Source organism: Petaurus breviceps, unplaced genomic scaffold, assembly GCF_028583685.1.
Source record: "Petaurus breviceps papuanus isolate PSGF00001 unplaced genomic scaffold, PetGlider_PUasm1.0 151, whole genome shotgun sequence".
Lineage (NCBI taxonomy): Eukaryota > Metazoa > Chordata > Mammalia > Diprotodontia > Petauridae > Petaurus > Petaurus breviceps.
Genome location: NW_027185712.1, coordinates 1,174,521 through 1,197,158, shown reverse-complemented (window position 1 = coordinate 1,197,158; position 22,638 = coordinate 1,174,521). Strand labels below are relative to the sequence as shown.

Genomic DNA, 22,638 nt, shown 5'->3' with positions numbered 1-22,638 from the left:
GAAAGAAAGAAAGAAAGAAGGAAAGAAAGAAAGAAAGAAAGAAAGAAAGAAAGAAAGAAAGAAAGAAAGAAAGAAAGAAAGAAAGAAAGAAAGAAAGAAAGAAAGAAAGAAAGAAAGAAAGAAAGAAAGAAAGAAAGGAAAGGAAGAAAGAAAATTATGCACTGAAATATGAAAAGAAGATGAGCTCCAGGAAACCCAGCTTCAAGAGGCTAAGCATATCAAAGAGGAAATAGACAAGGACGTGGCCCACAAGGTTTTATCACTGAAAAGGCCTTGGCCTGCAAAGAAGAGGGAGGCTGAGCTGGCTGAGTCCTGAGGGCGGGGCATAGATGAGTGGACCTCCCTGATGGACCAGAATTTGAAGTAACTGAAATGCTGCTGAAGAAAAGTGTCAGAAACCCCTGCTGATTTTGTTGAGAGATTGGGAGCCAAGCTGGAAAAAATAATCAAGGACTTGGAAAATAAACTGGAATGTACTAAAGAGGTACATGTTTTTAGTCTGGTCCACCAAGGATGCTGGACCAGACTACTGGAACCTGCATGTGATGTAGAAATTCCCTCTTCACTCCCCCCACCCCAGGCCCACCTTGTCATGGCTCCTCCACTGATCTTGACTTCACTGGAGGCCAGCTCCCCTGATGCTGACCTCCAAACTGAGGACTGATCCTGAATCTGAATTCCTTCTGCCCCTTTCCCCCACTCCTCACCCCCATGTAATTTCACCAGACTGTCTGTCTCTGCAGTTCTCCTTTAGAGATTCTAGCTGAGCCAGGGGTTGGGCTCCTGGGAATATCATGGAAGGGAATTGTGAGCACAGAGTGAGAGTGTTTTTTTTTTAAAGCACATTATATGTGATATTGACCTTTAGTTTGTTGTCATAGCCATTTGTAAAGTATTATCAATGACTCTGAATTGGCTCCTGGGCTTTGATTAATCTCTTTCTTCCCTTTTGGGTGGAATGCTTTCTACCTAAATGATGTACTCTTTTCCATACAAGAAGAAAGGGAGCATCAGCTTGCCTTACTTAGAGCCAAGCATGGGCCAGGAGATCTCTCACCATAGGGAGGTTCAATATTCCTTACCGAGCCCCAGTCAAACCAAAAAGTTCATTCCAGATGAGTCTGCCCCGAAATGGGGTGGGGGGCACATAATTTATGTTTTCAGCTTTAAAGTATTTAAGTGTCTTTTTTTTTGCATTAGCAGCAACCAAGGAAATTTTTAAAAGACAAGATCTCTTTTAGACCAAGCTATCTTCTTTCTATTCAGCCCCCCACAGAATGCACTGTGTGCTCCAGTAGTTGGGATGCCGACTCCTATTCCCACCTCACTTTGCAAAAAAAAGGATACCTTTTGCCACTGGTTAGTCAAGTGAAATTTATCTCATTACCCAGTCCTGAATCTAAAGCTGTTGGCTATAAAAGTCTCTCGTTGAGCTTTGTTGTTGTTGTTGTTTTTAATCACTCAGGGCTAGAGAAATCTTGAATAGCTTATTGTGAAACTATTTTTGTTATATATATATGCTTTTTGGAACTTTATCTCTCTAGGGCTGGAGAAGCTCCCCCACTCCCCAAACAATCTATGAGTGAGTGCTTTCTGTCTGCAGTCCATGGGCTGGCAGTGCTCTGCTGATCCTACATAATTCCTTTTTTTTCCAAATGAGTTTTCTATAAGGTTTGTCTTAGGTTTGTATAATGCAGCTTATTGACTTGAAATGTAATCTCCTTCAGTGTGGTCCATTTGAAATCTGTGTGGAGAGGTCTGTTTGGGAGAAAAGGAACCAACCAATAGCATGAGGATTTTAATACTGAAAATCTGACAAAATAGAAATAAAAATAAAGGACCGATCAGAAGGAGAAGGAGTGGAGGAGAAGGAGGAGGAAGAGGAAAAGGAGGAGGAGGAGGAGGAAAAGGAGGAAGAGGAGGAGGAGGAAAAGGAGGAAGAGGAGGAGGAGGAAAAGGAGGAAGAGGAGGAGGAGGAAGAGGAGGATGACGACGATCCAAACTAGGAGTAGCAGAGACAGAGACTCATCCAGCAGTCATGATGAATTTAGACATACACTTTGGGCATAGGTGTTACGTAGAAACTTAGCTAAGTTTGAGCTCACTCTCCTAAGAGACCAGAGAGGGATAAGGGATATTGTGGGGAAAGGGAACATATGACCTCAAGGTATTTGAAGAAATATTTATACTTTTGTTCTTGTTATATCTTTGAAATAAATATGCCTTTGTATTTAAAAAAAAATAAGAACATGACTTATGGAATCAGACAATGTCAATTCAAGCCTGGTGTCTGGCATGTGCGTATGGTTTGTGAGATTCTGGGCAAGTTAGGACTTTCAGTTAGAAAATTATCTGGCCTGCACCCCTCCTTTCACTGACAGAGAAACTAAGTGTGCTCTAGTTTTCTTATCTAAAAAATGAAGCCAGGTCTCAACTTTCACTAACTCTGGCAACTATTGAGATAACATATAGAAATCATTTTTGTAAACTCCACAGGACTATATAAGTGTGAATAGTTGTTGGTTTGTTGTTATTTACTATTATTCTATCCACCTCAAAGCAAGAAAGAAGAGAGAGCCCTGGGAGTTCCACTTCCCAGACATCCATCCTGGAAAATCATCCATTGTGGCTCCTTTCTTAGGTTTTCCACATGACTAAACCCCATGAGTCTTACCTAATAATACACCCTGCAGATGGGCTGCTCTGGTTCAGTTCCTCTAGGCACAGAGTAATCCTAGCTGGTCTGGTTCCCTTAGACCACTGGCCTTTCCTCCCCTCCCCCCAATATCCTGTGCCCACCCCAAAGTGGGTTTTTACTGCTGGAGGAGGAAAAGCACCTGGGAGGACTGAAAATCCTCAGAAAGTATGAGCAGGATCATTGGTCTCCTGGTCTCCTTAATCTGTCTTGTCAGGATGGGTGAGTTTCCAACTTTCCTCTCTTCTCTGTCCTGGGCACATAGTAGTTCTTGGCAAAGCTTTATTCATTGGTTGATTGACTCTGAAGTTGAATTGAATTGAATCTAAACTTCAGATCTGTAAGGATGACAAGTAACAAATAGGAAGGCTAGTAAAACACACTGATCTGGGAATCAGGAGACCTGGGACCTAACTCTGGCTCTACTACTAATGTTTTTCCACTTAATAGTATTTTATTTTTTCCAATTACCAAGATAATTTTCAACATTTTTTTCGCTTTTTTTGAAGGGCAATTGGGGTTAAGTGACTTGCCCAAGGTCACACAGCTAGTTTTTGTGTTGTCTGAGGCCAGATTTGAACTCAGGTCCTCCTGACTCCAGGGCCGGTGCTCTATTCACTGCGCCACCTAGCCTCCCCGCAACATTCATTTTTATAAGATTTTAAGTTCCAAATTTTTTTCTCTTCTCTCCCTCCCTTCCCCCCTCCCCAAGACAGTACACAATCTGATATTCTAATACTAATTTTAACCAAATTATTTTACCTTTCTACATATTCATTGCCTTATCTATCAAATGGGCAAAGTGGTTCAGTGGAAAGATTTGGAGTTTGGAGTCAGAGAAACTGGTTATAAATCCCAGCTCAAGGGGTGGCTAGGTGGCACAGTGACTAGAGCAACAGCCCTGAAGTCAGGAGGACCTGAGTTCAAATCTGACCTCAGACACTTAACACTTACTAGCCATGTGACCTTGGGCAAGTCACTTAACCCCAAATGCCCTGCCTTTCCCCTCTCCAAAAAGCTTAATTAATTAATTAATTAATCCCAACTCGACCACTTGCTATCTGTTACTTCACTTGTGCAGGGCTTGTTTTCCTCATCTATAAAACAAAGGGCTTAGACGAGAGATCTCAAAGGTGTTTTCCAGCTCTTAGAGCCTATGATGCCACAATCCTAATTGACAGTATAAGGGTAATACACATAATGCACATAAAATTTTAAAAAGTTAAAAATGCTAAATATAAAATAATATTATTACCTTACTCTTCTTGGTTTTTTTCCATGAGGCTCAAAGAGAAATGGTCCTGGGATAAGTTGCTATTCTGCCATTATCCTTTTATATTTAGTGGCTCATGGTCTGTTTCATAAGTGGATAAAATAACTGCTTTTGGTACTTAAATAAAAGTGTTAAGATATCAAAATCATCTTCTCTTTAGCAGTGCTAGGTCTTAAACTGTATTATAAGGCAGTGATTATCTGGTAATGGCTCAGAAATAGAAAGGTAGATTAGTAGAACAGACAAGACACACAATTTACAACAGCAAGTAAATATAATTACCTTGTAATTACAAGTGTACTACAAGTGTAATGACTTAAGGGTTTGGGGGTTAAATTCATTATTTGGGGAAAAAATGATTGGAAAATGGAAAACAATGTGGCAGAAACTGGGCATAGACCAATATCTTATACCATTTACCAAGATAAGGTCAAAATGGATACATGACTTAGATATAAAGAGAGATATTACAAGAAAAGTAGAAGAACATGGAACATATTACTTGTAAGACTTGTGGATAGGTGAATAATTTATGAATAAACAAGAGATAGAGAGCACAGTTAGATGTAAAATGGATCATTTCAATTACGTTAATTTTTTTTAAATTATACAAATAATTCAAATGTCACCAAGATCAGAAGGAAGCAGAAAATTGGGGAAACATTTTTAGACAGCTTCTCAGATAAAGTTCTCATATCTCAAATATATAAAGAACTTCATCAAATCTATAAGAAAACAAGTCATTCTTCAATTAATGAATGGCCAAAGGATGGGAACAGGCAGTTTTCCAATGAAAAAAACTAAAATAACTTTTAGTCATATGAAAAATGCTCCAAATCATTATTAATTAGAGAAATGCAAATTAAAACAGCCTTGAGATATCATTTTACACCTACCAAATAAGCTAAAATGATTGAAGAGGATGTGGAAAAATTGGGACAATAACTTATTGTTGGTGGAATTGTGAACTAATCTAACCATTTTGGAGAGCCATCTATAATTATGCCCAAAGAGTTATTAAACTGCCTATCGCCTTTGTCCCAGCAATACCACTACTAGATCTATTTCCAGAGATGATTAGGGAAAAATGAAAAGAATCTATATGTTCTAAAATGTTTATAGCAGCTCTCTTTGTGATGGCAAAGACTAGAAAATTAAGAGATGCCCATCAATTGGGGAATGGATGAACAAGTTGTAGTATATGATTGTGATAGAATACTACTGTGCTATAAGAAATAATGAGCTCAATGATCTTAGAAAAACATGGAAGGGGTGGCCAGGTGGCTCAGTGAGTAAGAGCACTGGCTCCAGTGTTGGGATGACCTGGAGATCAAATCCCGGGCTCAGACACTCAGCACCACACCCAGAAATAGCTGGCCGCGTAACCTTGAGCAAGTTACAAGTAATCCTGATTGCTTAAAAAAAAAAAAAATGGAAAGAGTTTGCATGAAATAATGAAAAGAGAAATGAACAGAACCAAGATAACACTGTGTACACTAAGGGCAATATTGCTTTAAGAATGTCTTTGAGTGAATAAGTCATTTTGGCTATTATAAAACATCCAAATTAACTATAGAAGACATATGAAGAAAGATGCTATCTGCATCCAAAGAAAGAAGTGGTAAATAGAAATATGCATAGAATAATTATATATATATATATATATACCCATTTGTTTCTAATGGCAGTCATCTCTAGGTCAGGGATGGTGGAGAGAAAAAAGAGAAATTTGCATGATAACTATTATATATTTTAAATGAATAGCAAGTTGTACACAATAGATTTTCAGTTTAATGTACAATTATCTTTTTATTATACAATGTTATGGAAATGTTTGTTTTATTCCATAAATCAAAAATAAAATAAATAAATGTGGGAAAATCATCTTCTGTGGCTCACTGTGAGCATCACTGGTACCACCAGTAGTAGACAGGACAACAGAGATGATATATCACATGAAACTGATAGATGTTTAGCATCTTCTCTGCTAACTCTCTCTATATTTTGAAAGCTATTTGTTTCCTGTAGGTTGTAAATTATAAGTATTTGACATGACAACCTCATTAAGATTTTATGGATCAATATTTGTCTAGTCCAGGGCTGGGGAACCTGTGGCTTCGAAGACACATGTAGCCCTCTAAGTCCTCAAGTGTGACCCTTTGACTGAATCCAAACTTCACAGAACAAATCCCCATAATAAAAGGATTTGTTCTGTAAAACTTGGGCTCAGTCAAAAGGCTGCACCCAAGGACCTAGAAGGCCACATCTGCCCTCAAGGTCACAGGTTACAAGGTCACAAGGTCACCCCTAGTCTAGGTAAAGTTGGATAACAATTCAATCTGTGATAATAGTGCTGTTTAAGTATGGTTTATTGGTCAAGTTCCCCAGGACGTTTGTATTTATAGTACAAGAGTTTGTAAGCAGATAGGTGTCACAGAGGATAGAACGCTGGGCCTGGAGTCAGGAAGATCTAAGTTCAAATAAGGCCTCAGATACTTACTAGCTGTGTGACCCTGGGCAAATCACTTTACCCTGTTTGTCTCAGTTTCCTCACCTGTAAAATGAGCTAGAGAAGGAAATGGCAAACTACTCCAGTATCTTTGCCAAAAAAAATCCCCAAATGAGATCATGAAGAATCAGACACGACTGAAATAACTCAACAATAGAAATTTGTCATCTTTCAGTCCATGATATATATAGTAAGTTGCTAGTGAGGTGAGGAAAGAAACATCTACATTTCCTGCAATCTTTCATGAGAGGTCTTTCTCTCCAGAGAAGACTACTACCTCTTGTACACAGATTCTATTGATTAAAGATTCTTAGAATATTATAGCTATAAAGGACCTTAGCAACTGTCAAGTCCAACAAGGAAATTGTTCTCAATTCAAAGGACTTGGGTTCAAATTCTGTCTCTGACACTTACTATCTGTATATCATTTGCCCCCACTTTAGTCTCCTCTGCTATAAAAGGAGGGGATTGGATTTAATGGTTTATACAGTTTATTCTAGCTCAAGGTCTGTTATCCTACCAACCCTCATTTTTCAGGTGAGGAAACTGAGGTCCAGAGAGGGGGAATAATTAACGTAAGGTCACACAGAGGCAGAGATCGGAATCAAATTGCAAAAGTCATCTAATTCCTATCACAATTTTTTCTCTCCACTGCACTACTTTATGGATGGTTCTTAAAGCAGTCATTTCTCTGATTTCCTATAGCATAGTAATCATTGTCTAGCTTATTGTTTCTTAACCTAAATAGAGATCCAAGAAATTCCCTAGCTTAGACCCCTGTGCCCTGAAGCTTCTGGAATGCAGGTCTCTGAGGCTTAAGAAGTAGCAATGGGGAAACATGGAAGAGAAAGGTGAAGGGAAGAATGCGATGCAGGAGAAAAGAAAACTGATTAGTCTGGTACATATAGGTTTTTTTTAAAGGATCTTTTGTCACAGACAAAAGAAAAGAAAATCTGTCACAGACCTACTCATGAATGAGTGGTTGGGAAGGTTTGTTTTATGCCACCCACTCAGATGAATGCCATATTGCTTCACTATATCTTTTCTGTTATGTTCTATAATTAAGTCATCCACCATTATTAATGCCTCATGCATTTATCTTGTATTCACCAATCGATCTGTAAACTCCTTGAAGTCAGGGTCACAATCATAGATGTCTCTATTGTTCACACTATCACTTAGGGCAGGACACAGCTTAGATGTAACTAGAAATACTGAATGAGTCAAGGTGATTATGATCCAGGTCACAAAGGAGTTAGTGAAACTCAGGCTGTCTAACCACTATTTAAAGAGGCCTCTAATATTGTTGCTATACTATAATCAATGTATTATCCCCAGCTGTAAAACACTGACAGAGTGGTTCTTAAAAGAAAGAACTTTATGAACCTCAAAGTACCATGTAAATGGGGGACGTGGACGGGGGGTGGAGTATGTATATAGCTCTGAGTTAAGAAGCCCTGGGTTCAAATCCCACTTCTGATCCATATGGGCTCAGGCAACTCTGGGTAACTCTCTTAACCTCTCAGTGCCCCTGACCGCTCTCTAAAATTCTAAGTTGTAGAGTGATTGCTAATCAGAACTGTTAGAGTTTCTCCATCAAGAGTTCCCTATAACAAAGAAATCACAAGTAAATGTGTGTATATGTCTGTCTTCTCTCTCCTCTCTCATACACACACATATACACATATATGTAAACATGTTTGCATATATACATGTATAGATATATGTATGTGTATGTATGTATATGTGTGTATAGAAAGAGAGGCAGGGAGGTGGGGAAAGGTATCTGCCCTTTATTTTCATTGATGAAGGGAGCTCTAAGTAAAAGATTTCCTCTACTAGTATAAGTTGGTTCTGACAGATTAAATTATTTATCCGGCATCAGAATTTGAATGGTGAGTTTGAATCCCTTCTCACATACTAACTGTAAGTCTATTAACCTCTCTCAGACTCAGTTTCCTCAGCTGTAAAGTGGCAATGATGATAAGAGCATCTACTGTACAGGATTATTGTTAGGTCCAAATGAGATAATGTATGGAAAGTGTTTTCAAGAACTATGCAAATGGGGGGGCGGCTAGGTGGCACAGTGAACAGGGCACCGGCCCTGGAGTCAGGAGGACCCGAGTCCAAATCCAGCCTCAGACACTTAACACAAAAACTAGCCATGTGACCTTGGGCAAGTCACTTAACCCCAAATTGCCCTCCAAAAAAGCAAAAAATAAAATTTATTTTTTTAAAAAAGAACTATACAAATGTGAGATAATAACCAGTGTGTATTAGGGGCTAGACTGGGAATCAGTACTTCCTGGCTCTAAGGCCAGTACTATCCATTTATACCATGCTGCCTCATACACAAATCTTAGTGTGGTTTTAATCTTTGTAGCTTAAAACTTTAGTATGTATATTTGTATAAACATATAGGTATACAACTTTGCATATATACATATTAGTTACATTATATACTAATATATTACATATATATAATTTATTCTTGAGATGTAAGTTCTTTCTATAACAACCCTTTGCAGTGCAAATGTTTTACAACTAAATATAATACTTTTACCACACTATGATGATGTGTGTATATTCCTACTTTAAAGATCCACAAAACACTCTCTGCTCATCAAATTAAATAAGGTATTATTACTATTACCATTTGACAGGCAAGGAAACCAATACTTGGATATCTTAGCTAATTTGCCTGAGGTCACACTTTGAACAAGTGTTGGAACTCAGATCATTTAAGTTTGCTTATGTTTGGAGGCTGGGGGATAGATGACTTGGTCTTTTAAGGGCCCAACTTTCTCTGAGAGTCTATAAGCCAGAAATAGCATTGTTTCTGGAAAGTCTAAAATCTGGATTAGTTGTTTGTGTGTGTTTTCTTTCCCAGGTGTCAGCTGACATGAGTCAGTCTGAAAGTGGCAGCTTCAGCAGTATATGGAATAAGTGGTCAAAAAACCTTTTTTTTTTAACCACACACAGCCCCCAAAACTGCACATGCCTAAAGCATGTGTCCACAGTAACATGGAAACACTGTAGGATACAAAGCCACAGCTAAGAATAGACACAACCAACTAGATCCTTTCTTTCTTCCAGTGAACAGAAGACATTTTCCACTAAAATCACAGCTCTGGCTTAACTTTGAGATTTCCAGAAAAGTCAACTAATGATAACTCCCATTCCTACAAAATTTTGAGACTCATAAAGATTTTTCCTCAAAACAATCCCAAAAGACACAGGTTATTCAAATTTTATCATCCTGATTTTACAGAAGAGGAGCCTGAGGCTCCAAGGACAGGGTGATTTTCCCAATGAGCCTAGTACCTTTTCTACTACATTGTAGTAAGGAGGAACAGAGCTTTGCACACTCGTTCCCTATCCCTGGCCCCCATTCATCTCTCAGTATGGGAGCTTAGCTGGTTTTGGGGACTGGTTTCCAGTGGATGCTTTCTAGCAAGAAAGGATCAGCTTGAGGTCTCCCCATGGACTCATGCTAATGTGCCTGAGGTTGTTCCATGAAAGGCAAAGTCTGGAATTAAGTGATTAAGTATCAAGTCTCACAAAATAATGACCCTGCAAGTAGCAGAAAGCCTAGCATTCTGGCTTGGGTCTTAGAAAAAATGAATTAGAAGGGTGTCTTCAATATGCCACCTCCTCTTTCAGAGATCCTCAGAACCCTAGTGTTGCCTAATTCTGGAAGCATGGTACATTGAGTACTGAATTTGAAGCCATAAAGAGATGAGTTTGAATCCCTTCTCACATACTAACTGTAAATCTCTTAACCTCTCTGAGACTCAGTTTCCTCATCTATAAAATGGCCATGATGATAACAGCATTGTATGTAAAGTGTTTTCAAGAACTATACAACTGTGAGGTAATAATATTACCCAGCACCCTATTGGATCACCCTCTGTGTTTTAAACTTATCTCATCTGCCCTCTGTCTACCTACATATATTCCCTGGCTCCCATCTCCATTTCTCCTTCTTTTCCCCTTTAGGCCTGGCTGTGGGTCCTGATTCCAGCTAATTATCAAGTTATAAAGCAACTTCATATACTAGGGCAGCAATGGTAAAGGACTGGTGTAGTGACCATAGTTATTCAGTCACTACTATTTGCCCTTCACCCTACTACAGTACAGTAGTTCCTCAAACATGTTTCTCAATATAAATACTCCTTTACCACTCTGGGGATAAATATCTTTTTGTTAGCTCCAAGACCCCAGCCAGAAACAGCACATCTGGCAAAATACTTTAATGTTGTATCCATCTATCTCTATCTCTTTTCTAGGTATCTTTTTCCCTCAGTTGTCTCTTCCCAACTATATTCCAATAACTATCTGCCACTAGCAAATAGTGTCAGTTAACAGTTACGCTATTTGAAAAGATTAAAAAAAATAAGGAAGTGGGCAGGTTTTCCCCCTGCCTAGAGGAAAAAATTGCAAGGCTCTCATGAAGAAGTTCAAGCGGAGAAAGGAGATACAGGGTTGCTACCTGGGAGTTTGCAATTGAGCACTTACTACCTGAGGGGTCCTGGGCAAGGCTGTGAATCTCACTTTCCTCATGGGTTAAATGAGGAGAAAGAGCTAGGTCTCTTCCAGCTCTAAAGCTAGGATTCTGTGACCATCATTTGATGTGTGTTGTGTACTCCCGTCAGCCAAGGCACAAGCCTTCTAAGGGGCAAATACTAGTGAACACGCCCACATGCACTTCAATGACCACAGGAAAAAGACATCCAAAGCAAACACCATGGAGCTGCCATCTTGATAGCACCTGGGCTTCACGTGCCCCTACACTCTCTCTGTTCCTGTGCCAACGACTCACTACCACTGTTCACCCTCCTTCCAATCCCAAGCACTCTTGGTACTTAGTCCAGCTCTCACCACCTCTTGCCATATGGCCCTACACTCTTTCTACTTCATGGCAGTCCTGAAATAATTACAACCAACCCCTCCCCTTTTGGCCACCACCAGAGGAGAAGGAATATTTTAGCTTTGGTAGCAGTAACTACTTCTCACCTCTTCTCCTAGCCCCTCTCCTGAGGGCTCGATGAAGAATTGAATTGAAGGCATTGCAAAGACATGAATAGTATTTCTGGAGCTAGAAGGGACCATATCATTTAGTCATAAAATCACATGTTCATAGCTGGAAGGGATCGTTAAAATCTTCTAATCCAGCCCTCTGATTTTACAGATAAGGAAACTGAGCTTTAATGACTATCCCATGACCACACAGTTTAGTCAATGACAGAATGGCAACTAGAAGGCAGGTGTCCAGGCTCCCAGACCGTTGCTCTTTCTATAGAAACAGTACTTCCCCATGTCAATGCCACACAAGCAATCCCCAGTCCAAACAACCTTCTCTAAAAATTAAGTTCAAGTCAGCTTCTGGATGGATATCTCTGGGGGTGATCTTTGGCTAGGAGCAGCTGGTGCATGCCAATCTGTCACCAAAGAACCAACTCAACAAAGACAAAGGTTGAGCAAGATAAGAGTAACAAACTCCAGATTGCAGCACTCCTACCTCAAGATTTCAAAGATCTGAGATTTCTCTTTGTTTTGTGTGTATTAGCTTTGTTTGCCCAACTAGACTGTCAGCTCCTTGAGGGCAGAAGTCTTGACTTTTCAACCTCTTCTATCAGCCTCATAGTGTCCAGCACAGTGCCAAGCCCACAATAAGAAAGAACAAGCCCATACTTTCTTGTTCATAGCCACACCCCATAGTGGACAACCAAGGCACCATAAACAGACTAGGAGAAAGCATGAGTAGATAAGGAACCTCGTGCTTGCCCAGGCCCTCCCAACTCCCCTCACAGCTGTATCAGAGCAATGTGTTAATACATTTCTGCAGATAAGTTTATCAATTAATTTACCAAAAGTGCAAAATCTGGAAAGGCTTCAGGCCTAGGTGGGAGAGGAGGACCCTGGAGGAGTCCATGTAGTTTGTGTCTTGAGCAGGGAGAGCAGGACTGGAAGAAATATCAAAAAAGGAGTGGGTGAGGTCCTTCTTCTGGATGAGAGAGCAGATGAGAAAAGTAAATGTCAATAGGGAATTGGGAAGCATGGAGTTGGGCCAAACCAAATGTTTTTGGCCCCTAAGCTCTTCCCGCCTTGATTTTTCAATCCAAGACCATTGAAGGGACACTTTAGATTTGATTTCCCTAGATACATTCCCCAGAACATCCATGTGTAAGTGGGAGCCAAGATCTACTCCTACTTGGGCATGGTGGAGTAAACAGGAAGCCAACCCCCACCCTCAATAGCAAAGGGGGCCAAGTTTATCACACTTGATGAAATGGTCTCTCTGTTCTATATCCAGGTACAGATAGAAACCTGGCCAGCAAGTGTGTTTTTCCTATGCAGATTTCTTTCTTGGATTAAGCTTTCTCTATAACTTTCACCCCTTGGTCCTGGGTCTTTCTGCTGAAGTCAAATAGAATAGTTCTTGCTATTCCATGGTACAACATTCCAGATATTTGAAAACAATGATCATTTTCCCTCCAGAATCTCCTAGTCTCCATGTAAAGCTTCCCTAGTTCCTTTAATCGTTCCTCACTTGACATGATTCCCAGACCCCTCATCCCTTTGACCATCCTGGACATGTAACTTATCAGGGTCCCATATACAAAGTGTTTCCCACAACTGAACAGTGCTCCAGACTGTGGCCTGATCTATCCCTTTCCTTGTCCTAGATGCTATATTTCTATTAATGCAGCTTAATATTCCATTAGCTTCATTAGCTCCCAATGCCAGGATGCTGAGGGAGTCTGAATTTGTGACCCATTAAGACTCCCAGACCTTGCAGACAAACTGCCTTTGGGCCACAGCAACCATCCTGTATTTGTCCTGTCGATTTTTAGAATCCTGAGGTTAGGGCTTTTTACCTTTATACTTCAACATATCGAGGGCTTCTTCAGTGCAGCCACTCCATCCCCTCGTTGTTGCTGAGTCAGGATGACCCAAGTTCAAATATGACCTCAGACTCTACATGACCCTGAGCAAATCACTTGACTTCTCTTTGCCTCAGTTTCTTCAATTGTAAAATAGGAGTTGTCGTGAGGATCAGATTAGATCATACTTGTAAAGTGCTTAGCACAATGCCTACCATACAGTGTTGTTGTTCAGTCATTTCAGTCTTGTCCAACCTTTCATAACTCCATTTGGGGTTTTCTTGGCAGAGATACTGGAGTGGTTTGCCATTTCCTTCTCCAGCTCATTTTACAGATGAGAAAATTGAGGTAAATGGAGTTAAGTGACTTGCCCAGGGTCACACAGTTAGTTAAGTGTCTGAGGACAGACTTGAACTCAGGAAGAATGGTCTTCCTGACTCCAGATCTGGTACTGTTTCCACTGAGCCATCTAGATGACCCTGGCACACAGTATGTGAGTAATAAATGCTTGTTTCCTTCCTTATTTCTGATAAATTTTCTGGGTGGTGTGTTTTCAATACTTTTTATGTACAAATCATCACTTACAATATCCTACTTTACAATAACTTACTATATCTTACACTTACAACATCACCTACAATACACCTACTTTGCCTCTCTTCATAGCCTTTAAGATTATTGGCAACTTTAGTTCTTCCAAGATGTTGGGAGATTCACAGCTCTATAGCACTAGTAGGAGAATATTTCCATTTAAAAAGATGGGCTTTTTCAGACATAAATTGCTATATAGTTTCCCAAATACAATCCAGTCTGATCTCATCCAGTTCGGTTTTTAGCCTTCATCACTGTCCAGAGACAGCGACTGTCCAAAATGCACATCCTAATGGACTAAGCCAATGGCTGCCTTTCCAATTATGTATCATAATCTGCACAATGTAGAATTCTGCAGCCAATTTGTTTTCCCTATTTGGATTACTAGGTCATTTTTTTTCTGAATGGCTATGGCTCTCACTAACAAGAATTAATAGTGTTCTGGGATTTGATACAATCAGAATAATATGATCCACAAATAGGAGGATCTGAAAAACTTCACCTGTCAGGAATTTCTTCTCTATCGCTTGTATTTATGTCCCATAAACTAAATGTTTAAATATACTAGACTGTCGTTACACATATACAGAGTCCTAGTTTGATGTCAATGTAATCGTTGCTTCTTGAGAACAGGTTAATAAGTGGCAAATCATTCTTTGTCTTACTCACAGTGACAAGCATAGGACTGGGGGCAAGGCAGGTGTTCAAGAAAAACTGGGTTCAGTGGCTGGAATCTCCTCCTGGGGGGGGGGCTAGCACTGAGATCAAGCACCCTTGATGGGGAGTCACCCTCGTTGTAAAAGACAACAAAAATCTGACCTATAAAAGCTTCTGAGATGCCGAATTTTAGGAGGTACAATAATAAAGTAGATCATGTCTAAAAGAAGGCAACAGGAGGACGGGGACCATGTCATATGAGAAACAGCTGGGGATGTTTCTTTTACAATATCCTGTAAAAGCAAAAGGTAGGAGGAGTGGGGAAGGAGGGAGATAAGATTACTGTCTTCAGGTATTTGAAGGTCTGAATGTAGAAAACTGATTAGACATTCTCTAGAGGAGGTAGTTCTTAACCTGGAGTTTAGGTTTCCAAGGGTCAGTAAATTTGGACAGAAAAATAATTATATCTACATATCTATATCTATAACTTTATATATCACTTCCTTTAATTATGAATGTAGACAACAAACATTCTGAGAATGATACTTAGGTTTCACCAGACTCTCAAGAGGTCCATGTCATAAAAAAGGTTAAGAACCCTACTCTAGAGAGAAAAACTTGATGGAGGGAAGTAGTATGGAGATTTCATCCTAAAATGTAAGGTTTTATCTAAATATAAGGACAGACTTTCTAATAGTCTGAGCTGTATACCAGTATAATAGGTTACTTTGGTGAAGTAGTGGCCTTCCCATCACTGGGATTGTCCATAAAAAAAGGTTTCATTGCCATCTGAGAGGAAGGGAAAAGAGATTCCTGCATGATAAGGTTATCTCCAAGAATTTCTTGGATCTGTGACTATCTTGACTGGGCAGAGTGAGCATTTCCTTTTCATTTGTTAGATGTCTCACCCTTCTTAGCTTTCCCTGGTTCCCCTATATTTCCTTTTGATGCAGATGTCTGCATTCCAGACCTGGCAGATGTGCTGGTCCCTCCTAATCCTAATGGAATATCTGGAAAAGAGTTGTAACCTGCAAAGCCCATGCCTAGCAAAAGCACCCATTTGCAAGATGGGTTTCTGAGAGTTCAGGGAGGAAGCAAAAACTGTAGCCACGAGAGGAAGGCCCATTTGCAACCTTGAGTTCGTTAGCTACACAGCAATAAAGAGCTTCCCAATCTATTAGCTTGTTTTATATCTATTAGCTTGTTTTACATGCAGAACAGCTCAGATTCTGTCCCCATCAGAGAGAGGAGACCTCCACCAAACCCCTACTCTGTGACATCATTGATGTCCATTCTAGAAGGCTTGGCCAAGGGAGATCCATCAAGCATGTTCTGGCTATTTCAGATAAGGTAGACATGGCTTCATGAAGCAAGTGATTGAATGGAACTCCTGAATGAAGCTACATCTCACCTGTGCAGCAAATGAAAAGGGAAGAATTTCCACTTTATACATTTCAACTCCTTAGTGACTTCATCAGTCTCATATAAAACTTGGAGAAAATGTAATTTCCTTCAGGGCTTTTGTCTTTGTATCTTCAGCAGCTAGCACAGTACCTGGCATAAATTAATTAGGTGCTCAATAAATGTTTGCTGCATTGAAATGGGGTGGGAGGGAATAAAGCTCTGCTAATGAACTTGAACTAGGAAGGCTTTGAGTTTGGGCTGAGTTGTAGACTGTCATCTAAAGACCAGCCTAAGTAGCTAAGCAGAATCAGGCTCATTCATGTCCACCAACTGATGAATTGGAGTGGGGTTGGGGGTGGGGGATATAGCAGTAAATGAGAGTTAGTGTGATATAGTGGGTACAGAGCCAGTCTCAGAGGCATGAAAGCCTGGGTTTGAGTCCTGATACTCACACACACTGGCTGCATAAACATAGGAAAGTAACAATCTCTAAGTGACACAATCAACTCTCTAAGACTATCATTTACAGAAGAATCACCACATGATATCAACAGAGGGAATTTCCTGACAACAAAATCATGGGTCCCAACCCAATTTTTTAAATGATGAAATTGTTTGCTAAGGGTGGGCATGTATATATGTGTGTGCATGTGCATGCATGTATGTGAACTGTGCAAGCAGGAGGTTCCAATCTGCATCAGTGAAGGGGATTAACCATGTTCACTGATGAAAAAAAATCACAGATGCTTGAAGATGAAATGATGGATGGGGAAACTGAGTCACAAAAATTCTATGACTTGCTCAAGATTATGCATCAAACCTTAAGTCTAAACCTGACTACCTGCCTCTGCTCTTTCCTTACATACAAAAAGAGTAGACAGCTGCCTATAGGGCATGATTGTAAGGAGGCTCCCCAGTTTTCCCATCCATGTGCACACACACACACACACACACACACACACACACACACACCTGCTGGCTCCTACTAAAATATCTTTTAGTAGGAAATAAAACTTTTCCTTGGTCAATGAAGAACCAGGCTTAAAGGGTCAATCTCCCTGAGCAGTGACAGATGATGCTAGAGAGTCAGAGGACCTCAGTTTAAATCCTGTCCAGATCAGTTTCTCCATTTGTAAAATTCTCACTTTAAAGTGAGAAAAAACTTTAGTAATCATCTGTTCCAGGAGTTCTTAACCTTTTCTGGGCTGTGATTTCTAGGTGTCATCAACCATTTCTCAATCTCTCACCACCTCCTATCCAATTTGTTGCCAAGCCTGTCAATTAACATTATCCGTGTTGTATTGTAGTTGTTTTGTTGTATTGCTGTTGGTTCAGCTCTCCAGAAGCAAATATGGGACAAGTTCAAACCTTCTTCCAGGAGACAGCACATTAGCCCACTCCATTTCCAAATTCCATGATCCCACATCCAGGCCACACTGTGACTTGTATTCTCCTTGAGCTGTAATGGACTGATACTTAAGGCTTTCTCTGGAGCAGTTTGATGAGAGAAGAGTGGAAAGGAGAGCAGAGGGTGCCTGGAAAGAAGGGTGACAGTAGAAAAATATATTATTTGGCAATAGGCAAAAGTACAGGAAAGAGAGGCTTAGCATTCTGAATGGAAACTTCCCCCAAGAACAATTTTGCCTAGAGAGTCATAACCTGCCCAGAAATGTCTCTTTAAACCCTCGTTACTTTGAGAAAACTGATGCTGGTGTTTATCTCTTAGGTGTCCCGTCCCACAAATGGTCCATGCAGGTTCCATCAGATGTTACAGGGGAAGCCGGTGGGGGAGCTGTACTGCTTTGCACCTTCACCCACCCCCACAAGTATTATGATGGCATGATCACAGTCATCTGGAGAATCCGGGAGCCCTACAACGGGAGTCAGGTCTTCCGCTGCGTGGTACACAGCTCCAGTGACCACTGCCAGACTGCTGTCAGCTACAAGGGCAAGTACAAACTGCTTGGCAACCCAAGACACAACAACATCTCCATCAAGGTCGACAACCTGACCTGGACAGATGGCAACCGGTATTATTGCAGGGTAGAATTTGCTGGAGACATCCATGACCGCTATGAGAGCAGGAATGGAATCCGGCTCCACATAATTGGTGAGGCAAGCTTTGTCAACATGTCCTTACTGAGCTCTAGGATGCCCCAGGCCTCATTCTGGGCAGTGCCTCCTGTCCTACGGGGACCAGCTCCTATTTGTGGTTGGGCCTTAGACTTCAAGATGGAAGGGGTCTCATTATCTAGTCCAGGAATTCTTAACCTTAACCTTTAGCCATGAGCGCCTTTGTTAATGAAGCCTATGGGCTCCTGCCCAGAAGAATGCTTTAGAATATATGAAATAAAATATATAACATTACAAAGGAAACCAAATAAATTGAAATTCACTTATCAAAATATTTGTTCTAAGTTCACAGACCACATGTTAAGAATCCCAGACTTAGTCCAATCCCCTTCTTTTTCAGATGATAGAATTGGGACACAAAAGGATGAGTTGCCCAAAGCCATGCAGGGATTTGTGCCAAACCCATAAGTCTTCTGATGGCAGGATCTCTTAGCCCAGTACCTCATGTGAAGTGGGGTACTTAATGAACACTGGGTGAATATTTAGGAGGAGATAAAAAGACATTTGTCCCTGACATAGAGGAGCTTATGCTTGGAGAGGGGAGGAGACCAAAGAAAGGTATTTCAAAACATGCTAGATGACTTGGGCAAGGCATTTAACTTCTCTGGTTTCAGTTTCATCATCCTTATAATGAGAGGTTGTACTAGGTGATCCCTAATTACCCTTCTAAATTTTTTTTTTTGGAAGGGGGAGGGCAGGGCAATTGGGGTTAAGTGACTTGCCCAAGGTCACATGGTTAGTAAGTGTTAAGTGTCTGAGGCAGATTTGAACTCAGGTCCTCCTGACTCCAGGGCCGGTGCTCTATTCACTGTGCCACCTAGCCACCTCTACCCCTTCTAAATTTAAATCTATGATCCTATGATCCTACAATCCTCATACTAAAAATATAATTACTAAATTATTGATACTAAGTGATACTACACTAAATACAATACTAAATGATACTATACTAAATACAATACTAAATGATACTATAGTAAATACTAAATGATTGTATAGTGCAATAGAAACCAGAAATGAATTTGGAGCCAGAAAATATGGGTTCAAATCTGATATTTATTAGATGTGTGACTTTGTGGATGCCCTTTAATCTCTCTGAACATCAGGATTATAGAATTTCATAGTTGGAAGGGACCTCAGAGGACCTCTAGCTTGCCCACACCCATCCCTCCCAAGTCCCTCTACAACAGTGGTGTCAAATAAAGAGAAACTCTGTGGGCTGCATATTGAACTTAGAAAATCACCAACTAACATTATCCATGTTGTATTATAGGTATTAAATTTCCCCCCATCACATTTTAATCTGATTCAGCTGTGCTCAGCAGCTCTGCAGGAGTTCTCAGGGTCACCTGGGGCCCCTGACCAGAGTCTGACCCTTCTGCTCTACAACACCCCTGGAAATTGCTTGAAGAGCTCCGGGAAGAGGGAGCCTACTACTTCCCCAACTAGCCCAGGCTACTTTTAGAGAGCTTTAAGTTAGAAAGTTGTTCCCTCTAGCAAGCCAAAATTTTCCTTTTTGGAATTTCTACTCTTTGTATCTATCATTGTTGTTGGTTTGGCTCTCCAGAAGCAAATGGCACAAGTCCAAACCCTCTTCCAGGAGACATCCCATCAGCTCATCAGAAACTTTTTTTCCAGTTCTTTCAACCCAACACCCAATGGCAGTCATTCAGGGTTACCCTTTGAATTCTCTCTAATTTATACATATGTGTCCTAAAGGAAGACGCCCATAACTGGCCAGAGTGCTCCAGATGTAGTTGGCCAAGGCTATAGTAGGACTATCATTTCCTCATTCCTCTCTTCATACAACCAAAGACCGTAACAGTTTCCTTGGCTGCTGTATCATAATATTGACTCCGACTCAGCTTTCAGTCCCCTACACACCAGCTCCATCTCCCCACATCCTCTATTTCAGAATAACTTCCATCTATCCATGCCTCTCTCACCCCACACTTGTAAAATAGATTGTTCTCTACTAAATGTTCTCTTATTCAAATTGGCCCAGAGTTCTAACTTGTCAAGATCTTTTTGAATAGTCAATATGTCATGCAGTGGCATTAGCTCCCCCTCTCAGACTGTATCATCTACAAATTTTGGAAGCTGCCAGTGTTGAGGGCACCACTATCCTCTCAGCCCCCCAGGCTCACAACCAGGGGTCATCCACCATTTCTCAGTCTCTCACCCCCTCATATCCAATTTGTTGCCAAGGCCTGTCAATTTTACCTTTATAACATCTCCCCCCTTTATCTCCTCTGATATGACTACTACCCTTGTTTGGGGTAATTTCCTAATTTCCTCACACCCAGACTATTACAATATCCTGTTGATTGCTCTCCTTGCCTCAATTTTCTCCCCACTTCAGCCTATCTTCCACTGAGCTGACAAAAGCGATCTTCCTAAAGTAAAAGTCTGACCATGCTACCCTCCCCCCCACCAATAAACTCTATCATCTCCAAGGCCACATATACAATCCACTGGTGTTCAAAGTCCTTCAGATCCTGCCATCTACCTTTCTAGTCTCCTTACACCTTATACCCTATCTCCCCCACCCCACATATTCTACAACCCAGTGCCTGGATTCTTTGTTGTTCCTTAGCACAGGACACTTTGTCTTCCAATTCTGGGCTTCATTATCACTAGTGTCCCCCATGCCTGGACTGCTCTCCCTCCTCATCTCTACCTATTGGCTTCCCCAACATTCTTCAAGCCCCACCCCAAGCACCATCTTCTTTAGGAAGCTTTTCCTGATTCCGCCTTAATTCTAGTGCCTTCCCCTGCTGATTATTTTCTATTTATCCTATATGTAACTGGTTTGTACATATTTATTTACATATTACACCCCCCCATTATATTGTGAGCAAGGACTATCTTTTCCCTTTCTTTGTACCCCCAGCTTCTAGAACAGTGTCTGGAACATAATAGTCTCTTAATATACATTTGTTTTTGACTAATATATCACTAAGAGAAACATTAAAGCATAAAGCCAAGTTATTGGACCTTGCGGTGCTCCACTAGAGTTGAATTTGACTTTGAACCATTAATGACTCCTCTTTGGGTCCAGTCATTCAGCTATTTCTGAATCAACCTAAATGTCCTATCACCCAACCTACATATCTCTATCTTTTCCTCAGGAAGAACATGAGACTGTCAAATATTTCCTAAAATCTAGGTAATCCCTATTTGAGATAATCTCAACAATTGAGATAAATATTGAGATAACCTCAATAATCTCTATTGACATCTCTTGATCTTTACTTTAGAAATCCTGTCCCCAAAAAAGAGGTTAGTCTGGCATGAACAGCTCTTGATGGAGACATGTGGTCTCTATGAACACTGATGCCTTTTGTAGATGTTCACCAACTATTCCTTTGGCAATACATTTTAGAATTTTGCCAGCCAGCACATCTAACTATATCTACTACAAATTTATGTTATCTAATCCCCATCAGGAACATCACTGCAGCAAAGCAAGCCTTGAGACCGGCTAGATTACCCAGGGGATAGAAAGTTGGACCTGAAGTCAAGAAAACATCTTCTGAGTTCAAATCTAGCCTCAGACACTTACTAGCTGTGTGACCCTGGGCAAGTCACTTAACTCTGGCTCAGTTTCTCATCTACAAAATTAAATGGAGAAGGAAATGGCCAACACTACAGTATTTTTACCAAGAAACCCAAAATGGAGTCATGGAGAGTCAAACACAACTGAAACAACTGACTGTATCATAATCCCAATAGCATCTGTTCCAAACCTTCTCTTCTTAAGCCTTTACCTCTTCCCCTTCTCTGAGCAGAGGACCTCAATTCATATACTACTGAACCTATTCACCCTGAACTCCTTTTTCTCCCCTATTCTATGTCTCAATAGGACTTGACATTACACACCACCACTACCCAGTCCTTTTCTCCTTTGCTCTGATCTCTACCATCTCTGACTAGTTGCGCTATGCCCTTCTACTTGTGACCTTGATCCCAACCCCTCTTCTGTCTTCTGTTAGCTTGTCCCTATAATTATCCCCCCTTTCTCACTGATTTTCAGATTCTCCCAATATAATGGCTCCTTCTCTGCTACCTATAAGCATGCCTAACTCTTCTTCATCCTTAAAAACCCTTCACTTTGACCCTGCCCTCCCCTCAAGATATAGTTGAATATCAAAATGTCTAGATTCATTGTCTCCCCTTCCTTTCTTCCCCTCACTTTTCAACACCCTTGCTATTTAGCTTCCTAACTCATGACACCTGAAAATGTTCTCTCAAAGGTTATCAGTGATCCACTAATTGCTAAATCCAGTTGTTTCTTCTCAATGCCTATCCTTATTGAACTCTCTGCAGCACTGGGCGCCATTGACCAGCTCCTGGGGAAGCTGCTGGTTCTTCATCATTCATGTTCCCACCACTTATGTGTGTGGTTGTTTGGCAGAACTCTCTAAAAGGTCTCCTCCTCTTCTTTTTCCTCTCTCTCTCTCTCTCTCTCTCTCTCTCTCTCTCTCTC

General features: G+C 40.6%; 1 protein-coding gene across 1 annotated transcript in view; it reads left to right on the top strand.

Annotated features, from left to right (window-relative positions):
- The first annotated feature begins 14,862 nt into the window (after positions 1 to 14,862).
- SIGLEC15 (sialic acid binding Ig like lectin 15) overlaps positions 14,863 to 22,638 on the top strand; it is a 15,830-nt gene continuing 8,054 nt past the window's right edge. Inside the window, exons 1-2 of the mRNA XM_069077327.1 lie at positions 14,863 to 14,920; positions 17,743 to 18,126. Coding sequence (XP_068933428.1) covers positions 14,863 to 14,920; positions 17,743 to 18,126 — 442 coding nt within the window. The remainder of the gene's footprint in view (positions 14,921 to 17,742; positions 18,127 to 22,638) is intronic.